General features: G+C 36.5%; 1 protein-coding gene across 4 annotated transcripts in view; it reads right to left on the reverse strand.

Annotated features, from left to right (window-relative positions):
- The window catches only part of Dcaf6 (DDB1 and CUL4 associated factor 6), a 102,946-nt gene that overhangs the window by 78,111 nt on the left and 8,665 nt on the right, over window positions 1–16,170 (reverse strand). For all 4 annotated transcript variants that reach the window (XM_051147762.1, XM_051147763.1, XM_051147764.1 and 1 more), the window contains exons 2-5: window positions 12,801–12,862; window positions 7,955–8,047; window positions 3,225–3,410; window positions 1,063–1,176 (exon numbers count right to left, since the gene is read on the reverse strand). In XM_051147762.1, the coding sequence (XP_051003719.1) occupies window positions 1,063–1,176; window positions 3,225–3,410; window positions 7,955–8,047; window positions 12,801–12,862 (455 nt within the window). The remainder of the gene's footprint in view (window positions 1–1,062; window positions 1,177–3,224; window positions 3,411–7,954; window positions 8,048–12,800; window positions 12,863–16,170) is intronic.

Raw genomic sequence — 16,170 nt, forward strand, 5'->3', positions numbered from 1 at the left:
GTTTGGTTAGCAGGTATTCAATTTGATTACTAATGATTCTTGGCTTTGTTTTGTTTCTGATAATTTTCAGTAAAAATAAAGTGACTAATATTTCTTTATTCACTGACTACTTCAATGACTTTGTAAAGATCTACTGTTCTCTACAAGGTGTACAGCAGATAGAACTCTTGAGAGAAGCTGTCTAGGGCCAAAAAACTTTTTCAGGCCTTTTTTTAAGTTTTAAATATTATTAACTTATAAAATGCTAATAAGTAAACAGATTTTGTGGACTGAGCTAAATTTAATTGGTAACACACTGACAGAATGTTATTTCTTTAAAAACAAGAAAAATTATTTTTCTAAAAGATGAAGGGAGCCAAGCAGTGGAGGCTCGTGCTTTTCAAAGCATAGGCAGGCAATCTCTGAGTGGAGGCCAGCATTGTCTACAAAGTATTAGGACAACCAGGGCTACACACAGAGAAACACTGTCTTGAAAACAATCCAAAAATGAAGAAAATAAAAATGGCAGGAAAGATACTAAATTTTCACCCACTTATATCACTGCTGTTTTGGTAAGCCAAACTATATACTGAGTAAATAAGATTCAGTAATAAACTCTCCAGGTCTTTATAATACTAGAATTGTCACACTTATGTGTATACACGTGTTTGTATGGGGGGATGTGTGAGCACACATTAGTGAATGCGGGTGCAGAGGCCAGAGGTTATTTGAGACAGAGTCTCTCCCTAAGCTTGCAGCTCATCACTTCCATTAGGGCAGCTGACTAATCAGCCCCAGTCATCTACCTAGTGGCACAGAGGCACCACCATGCCCAGCTTTCAATTGGGCACTAGGGTTTAAACACAGGTCCTTACACCTTTCACAACAAGTACTTTAAGTCATCTCTCTACCCCCATAAATATATTTAAATGTACAACTGAAACAGAAGCTTTTCAACCTCATTAACATTTAAATTTTAAAAATTTGTAACTGAAAATTTTAGCATAACAAAATTATCACAAGCTATCTTACTGAATCATAACTATTTTATCCATATCCTTTATATAAAACTGGACTTCTTACATCTTTGCAGTCTTCTTTTGTGCAACTAGTTTTTATGCGTGTGTCAAACCACCTAACGGTTCCATCTTCACCACAGGACAGGAAGGTGTAAGGGTCATTTGGTACAGTCATAATCTGAAGATGAAGCAAAAGTACAAGAAACACTATTGCACAATTAAACAGATGGCTTTGAAACACACTGCTACTGTGTCATACATCCACAAAGATAAGCCCAACAAAACTATCCATGTAAGTCATTGCTCTTTGGCTTACCCAAAGCATGATTTCAAACAGAATACAGAGAGATACAACAGCCTTAAAAAATAACTAGTTACTGAACTTTATTACTATAACTTCATGTAAGCTTTTCCAAGATCATGAATTTTGAACACCTTAACTTGTTAAGTATGTTTAAAGAAAATGAAGTGGGAAGGTTGTGCTGAATTAACCATATGGACCCAAAATAATTATGAGAATCATTAGGAATCAAAGAAGGCAAAATTGTATCTGTCAGAAAAAACTACCAGACAATGGAAAAACAGAAAAAGATGAAGACTGTTGACAGAGGAAGGAACCCAGATCCAAAACATGTGCAACAGTTACAGAGGTGGAAAGGGTAAAGATAGAAGGCCCACAGGGCCACTAATATTTGATTTGAGCCCAACAAGACTCATGCTAGAGCCCTGACTTTCAGAGTTATCAGATAATAAATGTGTATGGCTTAAGGACACCTGTATAGACACACTGTGTCTGCTTATCTAAAACTTGAGTACTGACATTTCTTTGCTTTTATTAAACAAGTTTTCAAACAATACAAAAGAAGACTATACACCACAAAAAGACAGTTATAAAAACACACTTAACACAAATGAATGGAACACATATCTCTAGGATGATATGATTTTTGGCTCCTTTCACATTTGTGAGAAATGTGATTACTGTATGCCCTCAGCAAGTCAGCAGTGTTTAATTATTTACTTATGAAGTCATTTTATCAGTAAAAGGCATTTTTAAGTTGTTGCTGACTCATTTCCGATTCTCTGATGACTTCGTTATATAAAAGGTTCAAGCAATCAGGTATGATAGCACACACCATTAATCTCAACACTGGGGAAGTAAAGTAGGCAAACCTTGAGTCCAGCAGCCTGGTCTACATAGCAAGCTCTAGTCCAGCTGGGGCTGCACAGTGAGGTGGGGTGTGAGAGACAGAGTCATGCCAGGTGTGGTGACCTACACGTAAAATCCCAGAGGCAGGAGGTTCAGGAATTCAAGGTTGGCTGCAGCTACGTAGCAAGCTTGAAACCAGGAGAGCTACATAAAACTCTCTGACTCAAAAAGCTACTTATATAGCGGGGTAAGGGAATGGACAGGTCAGGGATGGGACAGGGGGTGGGGAAGGCCAGGGGTGGGAGTGCACACCTTTAATCCCAGCACTTGGGAGGCAGAAAGAGGTGGATTTCTGTGAGTTCAGGGCCAGACTGGCCTATAGAGCGAGTTTCATTGCCAATAAGGGCTACAAAGTGTCTCACAAAGTTTGTTGTTTTTATTTTGGTTTTTTTGGTTTGTTTTTACTGTGTTACTGCAACACAAAATAAACTTATATAGTAAAGACAACAGAAATGAATCTCTGGGAGGCTGGAGAGATGGCTCAGTGGTTAAGAGCACTGCTTGTTCTTTGAAAGGACCCGGGTTCAACTCCTAGCACCCACATGGCAGCTCACAACTGTCTGTAACTCCAAGATCTGACACCAACACACATAAATTAAAATTAAATAAAAAAATGTTTAAAAAGAGAAAAGAAATGAACCTCTGTAAGGCAGTGCACTACAGAAGACAAAACCTACTACAGAACTATGTAACAAAGTAAAAGGAGCATATTTGAAAGGCTGGCACCTGCCACAATAAAACCCATTTTCTTTGTATGTTAAATACAAAAGGGGGAAGGGCTAGTCATGGTTGTTTAAGCAACTGCGAATTCATCTTACAATACTAATACTAGAATATTACTTTCAAAACTTTAGCCACATAATCTGCCATAATAAACTTTCAGAAATGCTTTGGTGAAATTCAATCTGCCAATAGTTTCTATACGTAGAAATGTAGACGCATATGTAAACAAATGCATAGAAACAGCTACACACACACAGAAGCATGCACTTACACACACAATCACAACCCGGTACCTCATAAGTAGTTCCGTAATGGCACGTAAATTGGCACTGTCTGTTGGTTTCTGCATCCTGCTCAATGTTAGTATAAAATATGACTCCATCTCCAGAGCAAGACACAATCTGCTTATCATCTGTGCACGGCAAAAACTTTGCACTAAATATATTTGCTCGATGGCCTGAACGGATGGTTGTCAAAATCTAAAATACACACACACACATACACACACAAAAAAATGAAATAGCATTATTTTTCTAGTGATAAACACTCATGTTTAATATAATTGTAACCAGTAATACATTCTCATTAACATCCTTAACAAAAGATTATTGGTTGATTCCAAACTAATTTAATTATAAAAACATCAGAATCTCATGTATTTTCTTTTGTTCTAAGAAAATTATTAGCAATTGAAGTAATTCCATGGAAAGCAATCTGCACACTTCTCCTTAACCTGTTTCTCTCACACTGATAAATTTTTAGTAATTAAGAAAAAAACTATTTGGATTGACTTTTGAAACAGAGTATTAAGACAACTAAGTCATTTTTCTCTCAAGACAAAGAAACAAAATAAACTAAATTTATATAACTCAAAATCAAATTAATAAAATGGTAAGATGCGCATACAGCAGAAGCTCCAACATCCAATTCTTACTGTGATAGAATTAAGGTTAATATTAGTATTTAATATTTGCAATACACATTACAGATCAGAAACTGATTGTCTTTAGTATTTAAAAGTTAAGAGAAAAAAATAACTAAGACCTAATTTTTTAAAAAAAAGGCAAACTCTGAAAGATGGTCCAAATATAAAGAGATAACCCTTAAGATTACTTAAAAATACTTAATTTTATTCATAAAGGAAATGGAAATTGTACTGAGATAACAATTGTTGTTCAACAGATTGGAAATAATTCAGAATTATGATAACAGTCTCTTAAGCAAGATTATGGGTGTGTTAAATTACAGCAAAGAAAGAGTTTATCAAGAACTTACACAACAGGGGCTGGAGAGATGGCTCAGAGATTAAGAGCACTGACTGCTCTTCCAGAGGTCCTGAGTTCAGTCCCCAGCAACCACAAGGGTGGCTTACAACCATCTATATTGTGATCTGATGCCCTCTTCTGGCCTGAAGGTATACTTGCAGGCAGAGCACTGTATATATAATAATAAATAAATCTTTCTTTTTTTTTTTTTTAAGAACTCACAAAACTATTTATGTATCAACCCTATGCCTGGGCCAGGTCTATTTCTAAGACTTTATCCTAAAGATACACCTCTAGCAATAAAAGAAAAAATCTTTAATATTACTGAGTTATTACTTATAGTAGCAAAACAAGACTAATTTAATGAACTGATATTGCTATCTCTGCAACAGAGTATAGGGTAAGTAGAAATTTCTGTGATGTCTTAAAAAAAAAAAAAGGAAAAAAGAGGAAACTGTGAAAATGCAGACATATGTTGGTTTGCTTGTGTCCCATAGAGCAAATATGCAGCAAGCATCACAGAGAATAGCACCCACAGCAAACATCGATGTAAACACCTGTTATCTCAGCTCCTGGGTCACAGAGGCAGGATTGGGAGCACAAACTCAGACTAGGCTACAGAGCCAATTCCAGGCCAGCCTGGGCTACACAGCAAGACCCTATCTCAACACACAAAACAACTGCTTCAACATCAGTGACAGATTATAATATACTCAATAAAACTCTGTAAATTCACAAATTATTTTAAGGGATTTAGGGACAAAAATGTTAGCTGCAGGAAAATTTCACTATAATCTACATCTTGAATATGCCAGCCACTGGAGGTGGGTGGTAGAAACCCATTTACTTAAAGGGTTGGCCTCAGAGTATAAACACTTAGGAGAAAGTGGAAACTGAGAGATCACTAAAAGCATACAGTTGAAAAGCATTGTGGGAATCCTAGTGTTGATCCTCTTCCTCTTTGCTGCCTGCCCATGAGGTCAGTGGTGTGGCTATCATAAACTCCAGCTGTGATATGCTGCCCAATCATAAACCCAAAGCAACAGAGCCAATCAACCATGAGCTAAAACCTCCAAAGTCACAGCCACAAGAAACCCATCCTCTCTTAAAGTTAATTATCTCAGTCACTTTCTTAATGATAAATGTAGAAGGCTACGGCTGGAGCAAAATATGGTAGACCACACCTTTAATTCAATCAGCTAGTACACTGGGCAGGAGAGTTACTATGAATTTGAGGATAGCCTGGGCTACACAGTATCTTAAAGGTTGAGTAAGGCACTTCAAAAGCAAAAGGCAGGGGTGGAGGTAGGGGTGCTGGAGAGATGGCTCGGCAGATTAAGAGAGCTTGCTGCTCCTGCAGAGGACCTAGGTTTGGTTCCCCAGCATCCACATGGCTAACAACCATCAGTAACTGTAGTTCCAGGGGACCTTATGCTATCTTCTGGCTTCCTCAGGCACTCAGCATGCTCACAGTACATACGCATATATGGAAACAGAACACTAATACACAGAAATAAATTTTAAAAGGAGTAGGGGCTGACCAGATGGCTCAGATATTAAGAACACTTGTTGCTTTTCCAGAGGATCAGAGTTCAATTCCCAGCACCTACATTACAGCTCGGAACTCTAACTCAAAGTTCGAGGAGATCCAATGTCCTCTTTTGGCCACCACAGGCACCAGGCATACACATTGTGTATATGAGCGTGTGCGTGTGTGTGCGTGTGCATACCTGGTGACAAAAGATATATATTCAAATATCGACACACATAAAATGATTTTGAGAAAAGAAAAAAAAAAAAAAAAAAAAAAGAGCAACATAAAACCACAGCAATGGGTCAGATTTAAAGCTACACAAGTCTGAGGACCAAAACTGGGATTTACCAAAATCATATGAATGCTAAGTGTGTGAATGACCCACCTATAATTCCGGCCTTGGAAGGCAGAGCCAATGAACCCCAAAGCAAGCAGGCTAGCAAGCTAGCCATAATCTATGCTATGGTTTGACTGAGAGATCCTGCTCCAACGCAAAAAGTAAAGAACAATTGAGGATGATTCCTGACACACACCAACCTTGGGCCTCTACATGTATGCATGTATACTCACAAACCTGTGAACCCATATGCATATAAAAATATACATACACAAGCATGCACACCAATACCTTTCACACCCACACAAAAATGGAAAAATGAAGAAAACAAAAAACAATTTAAAAGTTCACAGTATTTTAGAATTCAAAAGAAAGAAATTTGTAGTATTTGCCTTCATAATGACCATATGATAAATTTACTTTTAGCTGGGAGTGGAGGTGTACACTTTTATCACAACACAGGGGAAGCAGAGACAAATAGATCTCTGTGTGTTCTAAGCCAGTCTGGTCCACACAGCAAGTTCCAGGCCAGCTAGTGATACACAGTGAGACTCTGTCTACCAACAAAACAAAGAGAAACAAGAAAAAAAAACTTATTACTTTTAAATTTTTTATCCTGGGGGCTAGAGAGATAGCTCAATGCCCAGCATGCACCTGGTGGTTCACAACCATTCTTAACTCCAGTTTTAGAAAATCCAACACCTTATGATCTCTATGGACACCAAGTAAGGTCTACATACATGCAAACCAAATTCTCAGATACATAAAATAAAATAATGAATCTAAAAAATTTAAGTTTTATCTCAAAATTAGTGGTAAAGGCAAATATATTAAATATATTGACAAGCTCATCAAAATACTTTTTTATTATCGTCTACAAAAAATTTAATTATAAAAAATCCTTTAAAAAATCCTTTAATATTTCTTAATTTTTCTTCTAAATATTTAAAATTAAAATACTTGAGATGTCCATAAGTTGTTACATATAGGATATTATGATATACAAGACTTTACTGATAGATTCAAACCCCAACTCTTTTGGAAAACTATAATACAATTTAAATGATGTATGCTATAAATTCTGCTGTGAATATTTACCCTTTGAAGTGCTCTTAAATATGAAAAATTGTAATCTGGAGAGTGCTTTGCTTCACAAACATTAAAAACTAAAATATTATTATGTGAGCCCATGGGAGCAGCGTTATTGGTGGTTTAGGGCACAGTCTTGATAATGTAGCACAGACTAGTCTTGAACTTAAGATCCTTCTGCCTCCTGAGTGCCAGGATTGCAGGTCTGTGTCAGCAAAAAGTTATTTCCAATATGCTATGAATAAATAACAACAGTAAACAAGATTCAAACACCTTTATATATATAAAAAAAATACAATGTCTTTTTTAAAATTCAAATAATGTTACTGAGATATCATTTGCCTATTATCCACTTGGATAAAGTGAAGGGCATATTAATTTTCTAGAGTCTGAAGCACTGAAAACTTGAATATTCCAGCAGGGCGTAGTGGTGCACACATTTAATCCCAGCACTCAGGAAGCAGAGGCAGGATTATCTCTGTGAGTTTGAAGACAGCCTGGGTTACATAGTGACTTCCAGGACAGCCAGAGCTATAGAGAAACCCTGTCTTAGACAATCAACAAAAACCCCAAAACAAAAAACAAACAAACAAAAACAAAACAAAACAAAAAAAATTAACAACCACACCAAGACCTTACATATTCCAAAGGAACTATAGTAACTACATGTAACGATGTCTAAATTATACAATTAAGTTTAGTAAAGATGATAGTCTAATACAAATGCCCATTCTATGATTAGAATGTCCTCATTCCTAACTTCTTTATCATTAAGTTATACATATTTAATTACTTCACCTTTCTGCTGTAGGGATTACTAATTACAAGTTTGGTGTCGTCAGAGCCAGATAAAATATATTCTCCAGTGTCATTCCAACAGATTGTATTAACCTAAAAAGAAAACAAAAAGGAAGCATAAACAAATTGGACATAAAAAGAAGCCATCTCCAACTTACCTGCTTTATAGAATTTACAACACTAATAAAGCTACTGTCTATGAGGGAAAGTTTACAGACTGAACGCAGACTTCAGCTCTTGACTCACATACAAGAGGCCTGGAAATCAGTTATGTCTTAAAAGGCTCAAGAGACTACTACAAAATCAACACTTGACCTTGGATCCTTCAGACAAATTACTTAAGACTATGACCAAAGAGACCAGACAGTCCTGACTTGAGAGGAATGGAAACCTCTGCAGGAAACTGTGTGTAGGCAGAAAAATGTAAATTACAATATGCTAAGTGTGTTGATGAAGTAGACAATATATAATAGGTGATCTAAAGCAGAGAGGGAATTCTAAAAAAAGAACAGTAAAATAATGCTAGAGATCAAAAACAGTTTACGAGGATTGAAAAATGGCTTTGGTAGGCTTATTAACATACTAGACATAGTTGAAGAAAGAATCTCTGACTTTTAGGATATATAGAAAACTTAAACACTACAAAGAGAACAAATTCTGGGGTGGAGGGAAAGGGAAGCCAGTGGAACATCCAAGGACAGTGATAACAAACACAAAAGGTATATAATCTATGTTTAATGGAAACACCAAAAGACTAAAGAGAGAAAGGGCAGAAATATTTGAAACAATAATGGCGGAATTGCCTTCAAAATAATATCAACAAACTACAGATTCAGGATGCTCAGCCGAAACTGGGGACAGCAAATAACCAAAGCGCTTTAAATAAATGAAGAAAGTCCTGGAAAGTAGTCACCTGCGGCTGATTCACTGGTCAGAGCGTAGCAATGCACAGAGGCTGGAGTGCTACAGGTCCCAAACCTGAGTAAAGTTTATCTTGGGCTAGCTTTAGCTCCCTTTGCATGTGTCTGACCTAACTAACATCCTTGTGACTATCAGGTGAAATCTTTCAGAATGTATTAACTTAGCAGACCACTCATTAGCTTCTATCACCCAAAAGCTAAGAATTATCAGATCACACCTAAAGCCTTTAAACAGCATCTGAGACAGAGCTTTCCCCACTTTGCTATGACCTATCTACTGATAGTTCCACTGCATATTATTAAAGTGTCTTTTAACTTACAAGTATCTTTGTTCTGTTACTATAAAAATTCTAGCAAACACTGCATTGAACATGGAATTTAGTGTCACTTAAATCTGTATTTCTGGGCCACCATCATTCATATTTGGCTCCAGAATAAATTCTCTTTCAGAGTTTTGAGGTGAGAATTGTTTCTTACATGACAAATAACTGAGTATCTTTCCAGCTAAAAAAAAAATCAAAGATAAAAGAAAACAATTCTGAAAGAAGCCAGAGGAGGTACCTTATCCATAGAGGGTAAGAAAATAATAGCATCTCACTTCTCAAAAAGTATGCAAGCAAGAAGTATAGGATGAAATAAAATGTTGAGGGAAAATAAAACAATTCTGTACTCCATAAAAATTACCCTTTCAAAATTAAAGACGAAATAAAGGCAGTCTCTGACAACCCAAAATTGAGAATATTTGTTTTTGGGAGAACTGCCTTGCAAGAAATGTTAAGTTCTTTAAGAAAGGGAAAATAAGATGTCAGATAACTAGGATCCACATGAAGAAAATAATATGGACAAAAAGAAGGCTGAACATTAAGAACACCTGCTGCTCCTCTAGAAGACTAGAGTTCCCAGCACCCATGCTGATCTGCTCTCAACCACTGTGACTCCAGCTCCAGGGAGATCCAGTGCCTCTGACCCCAGGGACAAATATTTCACATAAGTCACATAGCACGATCTAGAGGCCAGCCAGGGCTACCTATCAAGACTCTGTCTAGGGCCCCGGCAGTGGGGGCACATGCCTTTATAAACCTAGCTCTCAGAAGGCAGAGGCAGGCAGATCTCTGAGTTTGAGGCCAGCTTGCTTTACAGAGTGAGTTCCAGAAGAGCCAAGGCTATACAGAGAAAGCCTGTTTTGAAAAACAAAAAAAGCTGGGTGGTGGCGGTGCACACCTTTAATCCCAGCACTTGGGAGGCAGAGGCAGGTGGATTGCTGTGAGTTCAAGGTCAGCCTGGTCTACAAAGGGAGTCTAGGACAGTCAAGGCTACACAGAGAAACCCTGTCTCAAAAAACCAAAAAAACAAAAACAAAAAACAAACAAGCAAACAAAAACAAAACAAAATAGAACCTGTCTTTAAAAAAAGAAAAATGAAGTAACAAATATGAACCTATACTACAGAACCCATTTATCCCACATTAATCTATCAAAAAGAATAAAAACTGTATGCCCTCTTTGTCTCCAATAAGAAGCAATGTCCATCAGCAGGTAAATAGTAAATCTCAGCATACCCATACAATGAGCACTTAGCAATAACAAAGAACGGCTCACAACATAAACGAATTGTAAAATTATCATTCTAAGTAATTCTAAACTTAGTGATTTAAGTAAAGAAGTTAAACATCAAAAATATTGCAGGGCCAAAGGTACATAGCTCAGTGGTAGAGCACTTGTACAGCATGTACAGGGCTTTGACCTTGATCCCTGGCATAGGGAGAGGGTACTAGAGGATTCTATTTGTTAAAATTCTAGAAAATATAAATACCATCACAGTTAAAATGGATAACCCACTATCACCAGATCAGCCTAAAAATATAAATTTACAAAGAGATTGACTAGGGTTAATTATGGTAATGAGAAATCAAAGGACAAATTGATCTTAGTGGGTGACTGATAAGCTGATTTGATGACTTTACCAATATATACATTTAACTTTACAAAAGTGTCCATTTTAAATAAGTACTTATGGTCCCTGAAGGTACCCAATATCATCTAAATAAGTGCAGTCAATTAAATCAATAAACCCTTTTAAATTTCTATAAAAATATTAATATAAATAAACAAAAGCAACTTAAAAACAGATTAGACTGACATCATTTTTACCAGCTATTCCAAATGCTAGACTGCCTATATAGTACTGAATTGGCTACACTAAGGCCCAACCTATAATTTTATGTCGACCCAAATCATAAACCAGGAGTGAAGGCAAAGGAAAAGGAGGTGTAAAGTTGTGAGAAAGTCGACTTTCTTCCACAAAATACTTGAGAACACAGCAAAACCTAAAAGAAAAACTTAAAGAAAGGAAGATATAGACAATACCAAATCCATTTGCAATTAATATTTGGAAATTTTTCTTTGGGTCGGGTAACAGATTTGGGTTTGGCTCCTCAAGGGTATAAAACCTGTCACAGAACACATTCCTGCCCTCTTCAGTGAACAACTCCTAAGTGCCCCACATGTGAAATAGTTCCTGGATACTTATTTTTCTGAATAGTTATTCATTTACTACCTTTCTAAAGAGGTCTTCTCATTCCAAATGTGCAAAGGCAGAGGGGCCAAGTATGCTAACTATGAATACGTATGTTTAAACAATTATAATGTCCTATAGTAAATACTAGGGGAAAAGGTAGCATAAAGATATTAATTAAAGGTGGCATTCTAATTAATTAGGGAAAGCTTTTCTGTTAAGTAACACTTCAAAGAGAGATAAATGAAAGTAAGCTTTCACCGAAATGGGGGAAAGACTTCTGGTTATAAGACATAAAATATATAAGATGGAAGCCAGAGGTGGGGTGCATGCCTGTAATCCTCATACTTGACAAGTTGTGGTGGTTAGATCGCAAACCCAAAGACAGCTCAGCCTGCAGCGAGTTTCAGTCCAGCCTGCACTATACAGTAAGATCTTGTTACACACACACACACACACACACACACACACAGAGTCTAAAAGTTATTTTTTAAAATTGTTTTGGTTTTTTGACACAATATTTTCAAAAAATGTTTTAAAGAAGTAGAGGAGTCAGCTAAGAGGACACAAATGAAGAAGCTCAATGAGGCGGAGAGAAAACAAAGAGAACACAGTGTCAGCAGAAAAACATTTCAACAGTGGCGAGAAAGTCTACTGACAGCTAAGTTTCTAGGAAGTAAGCACGCACTCTAGAGATGAGAGTCTATCAACCCCCACAAGAGCATCTTCAGCGGAATGAATGAAATGGAAGCCTGAAAACTCACCTGGCTGTCAGACACACAAAACCAAACCTTGCCCATACTTTTCTAAATTAAAAAATATGCCTTCGCAGAAAAGATGTTTATGTGAATATGTTCAAAACACACTGTATGAAATTCTGAAAGAAAAAGTTTCCAAATATACTTGCGTTTTGAGAGAGAGAGAGAGAGAGAGAGAGAGAGTGTGTGTGTGTGTGTGTGTGTGTCTAACTCAGGTTGGCCTTGAACACACTACATAGCTGAGGATGAACTTGAATTCCTGACCCTGTAGCCTCCTCACATTACAAATACATACCCAGCACATTTTAATGTTTTAATTTTTTAAAACTTTATTCTCTCCCTGCCTATCCACCAATTTCTACACATCTCCTATTTTCTTTCTATTTTGGGGGGGAGAGAGAGTGACTGAAACAGAGTCTCTTTATGTAACCCTAGCTGGCCTAGAACTCACTATGTGAGGCAGGCTGGCCTTGAACTCAAGAGATTCACCTGCCTTGGCTTCCCAGGTGCTAAGATTAAAACTGTGTATCACCTTACCTATTTTTCCATTCTTAAAAGTCAATTATAATCCATTCTAGGACGATTAGGACATTTCATCAAACATTTAAACACATTATTATATCCATTTCTAGTTAAGAATTAACCATTACTTACACAGCCATCATGCACATTTAAGGTTGCTTCAAGTTTTAATCTTTGGATAAATTCTCTTCTTCCTGTTTAAAAAGAAAGAATTCAATAAAGCATACAATCTCCATTGAAATTAAGAACCTAAGACCTACCACGATATGATTCAACCTCTAGTTTCAGCTCTACCTTCTAAAAAGTGAATGATATTAAACAAATTAACTCTCTAAAGTTTATTTCTTCATTAACATAACTAACTTAACAAAAGATGCATGGTATCTGAGCCATAGTAAATTCTTGTTTCTTCATCTATCCATGTAACAGTCAGTATTCAGTGTTCCAATAATGTTCTAGAAGCTAGGAATAGTGTTCCCTTAGGCAAGGGTAAAGACAATAAAAGGTGTATCAGTTATGAATGTATTAAGTAGGAAAGCAAAGCAGGACAAGGGGATGAAAGAGGGCTGGTGGTGGGGGCAACTTTCTCAATTTTAAGCAAAGTAGAAACAGTAATAAGACGCACCAACTGTTAAAAAGATTTATGCGGGGCTGGAGAGATGGCCCAGGGGTTAAGAGCACTGCTCTTCCAGAGGTCCTGATTTCAATTCCCAGCAACCACATGGTGGCTCACAACCATCTATAATGTGATCTGATGCCTTCTTCAACAGATAAAGCACTCATATACAATAAATAAAATACATAAATCCCCCCAAAAAGATTTATGCACTTTTCCTTTATGTGCACAAGTGTTTTACCTGCATGTATATGTGTATACTGTATGCAAACTCAAGTCCTTTACCAGAACAAGTGCTCTGCTGAGCCATCTCTTCAGAACCCAATATTTTAAGCAAATATATAGTAGAAAATATATAAATAAAATCAGACTGAAGGTCTAGTAAGAGCAAAATAGTTTAAATGCTGTAAAAATAGGTTTAAGTTCCTTTATAGAAAAAAATTTGAGAAATGACTCCAAGAAATGAATCATCTTTACCAAAGACAGACAAGAGACCATGCTTATTCGTCAGCTGCAAGGAAAGCTGAATTTATAACAAAGAGCTGTAATTAATGACTGACCAACATTATACTAAGTTCTACATTCTGTCAAGAAGGACAAGCTTCTGTGTTACACTTTCTTGCCATTCAAAGATCAAGTTAGTTTCACTTCCTTTACTCTGGGTTTTTTGTTTGGTTCTCTGTGTAGCCCTGGCTCTCCCGGAACTTGCTCCTTAGACCAGGCTGGCCTTAAACTCAGAAATCCACCTGCTTCTGCCTCCTGAGAGCTGGGATTAAAAGTATGTGCCACCACTGCCCCACCCTTCATATTTTTAAGTGGTATGATGGCTAAATATAGAATAAACACACAGATTTTAAAAATTATTTATAGGTGTGACCTAGGAGGGATTTGTTCTGTAATTCCTAAATTTATTTAAAACAAACTACAGCAATTCATTAGTTTAATAAGCCACACTGCTTTATTGTTCTTTGTAACACGCCTTCCCTGCCCTGACAGTACTGGGGATTGGACCTAGGGCCTCGGGCATATTAGACAAAAGCATCTACCAGTAAGCTATAGTCTCAGCCCATAACTAGGCTGAGCTGCAGACTCCTTGTGCAATGTCACTTGGTCACATTTCATTTACAATGTGAATGCTGCTATAAAATTTTTCATAAATATAAAATTATGCATTATTAATGTATTCTATATTAACATTTAGTTATTTTAATCTTGTAAAAATTAAATATTTTATAATCCTAAAAATATATACATATATGGATGCCCATATGTAGATAAGATTTTAGAATGGGAAAAGGGGTTGACTACAGAATTCCATGTATTTTAAAGATTATATTATGTCATGAGACCAAAATTATTACCTCAAAAATGTTTTTCAGGAAAAGAATGTTTAAACTAAACTAAATAATAAACTATATAAAAACCACTTGAATAAAAAGAGTCCAGAAGTATTTGTGCAGAAACAATAGCTTTTCCTTTTTTCCTTTACAGACACCATGTCCCTGTACAAAGTCACACTTAGGCTCAAGTCCTTCAGCTACTTAAGGGTCAACTGACCAGATCCCTACGCTAGTGACTTAACACTCCACCTGTTTTTACACTTTTGTTTTCTGTGATGCTGTAAATATTTACTTGTAGTGGTATTTTTTAAATGTTGACTTCATTATTGTCCTTGTTTCTAAAAAGTCATTTTGCCAGGACACTGTATGTTTAAAAAAAAAGCTTAGCCGGGCAGTGGTGGCTCATGCCTTTAATCCTAGCACTCAGGAGAGAGAGGCAGGTGGATCTCTCTGAGTTCAAGATTACTCTGGTCTAAGGAGCAAGTTTCAGAACTGCAAGGGCTACACCGAGAAACTCTGTCTCGAAAAAAGAAAAAATATATAAACTTAGAAAGCTTTAAAAAATAAATTGGCATGTAAGGTTTTTTTTTTTCCTTTTAAAAACAAACTTTAATACCTAGAGGATATATGAGTTTTTTGTTTGTTTGTTGTATTGTTGTTTGTTTTGTTTTTGTTGGGTTTTTTTTTTTTTTTAAAGTTTTTCCAGACAGGGTTCCTCTGTATAACAGTCCTGGCTGTCCTAGACTCTCTTTGTAGACCAGGCTGGCCTTGAACTTATAGAGATCTGTCTCCTGACTGCTGGGAGGCAGAGGCAGTCGGCTCTGTGAGTTCAAAGCCATCTGTGTTTACAAAGTAAATCCAGGACAGTCAAGGCTACACAGAGAAACCCTGTCTAGAAAAAACCAAACAAGACCAAGCCAAACAAACAAAATGTGGTTTATTAATGTTTTTCTAAATATTAAGGCATTTAATGTAACCATTTCTATGCAATATACATTAGTAAACAGAATTTCCAGGTAATGAAAAAAAAACTATTTTTATATGAGATTTTCATTTTCTTAAACTTTGTAAAACAAATATCAGAGACTGTGCAACAGGTGTTATATCATGAGCAAAAAAAATATTTTTAAATGTTTTGTAGGCAAAGTATTTGTTTTCTTCCTTTGTTTGCTATGTCACACAAATTGTATAAATTAAGTGGCTCCATAAATATGTTTTATGAGCCACTAGAGAAATACCAATTAAAACCAATGAAAGAAACATTACTACATACCAATCAAAATAGCTAAAACAATGATATCAAATACTGGAGAGGGAATAAAGAAACTAGATCACCAATATGCGGATGATAGGAATGTTAAATGTCCCTGGAAAAGGAGCATAGCAGGTTCTTTAAAAATAAAAGAAAGAAAGCCGGGCTTGGTAGCTTTAATCCCAGCACTTGGGAGGAAGAGGCAGGTGGATCACTATGAGTTCAAGGCCAGCCTGGTCTACAAAGGGAGTCCAGGACAGCCAAGGCTACACAGAGACTTGTCTCGAAAAACAA

This window comes from Acomys russatus, chromosome 6 (genome assembly GCF_903995435.1).
Source record: "Acomys russatus chromosome 6, mAcoRus1.1, whole genome shotgun sequence".
In the NCBI taxonomy this organism is placed as follows: domain Eukaryota; kingdom Metazoa; phylum Chordata; class Mammalia; order Rodentia; family Muridae; genus Acomys; species Acomys russatus.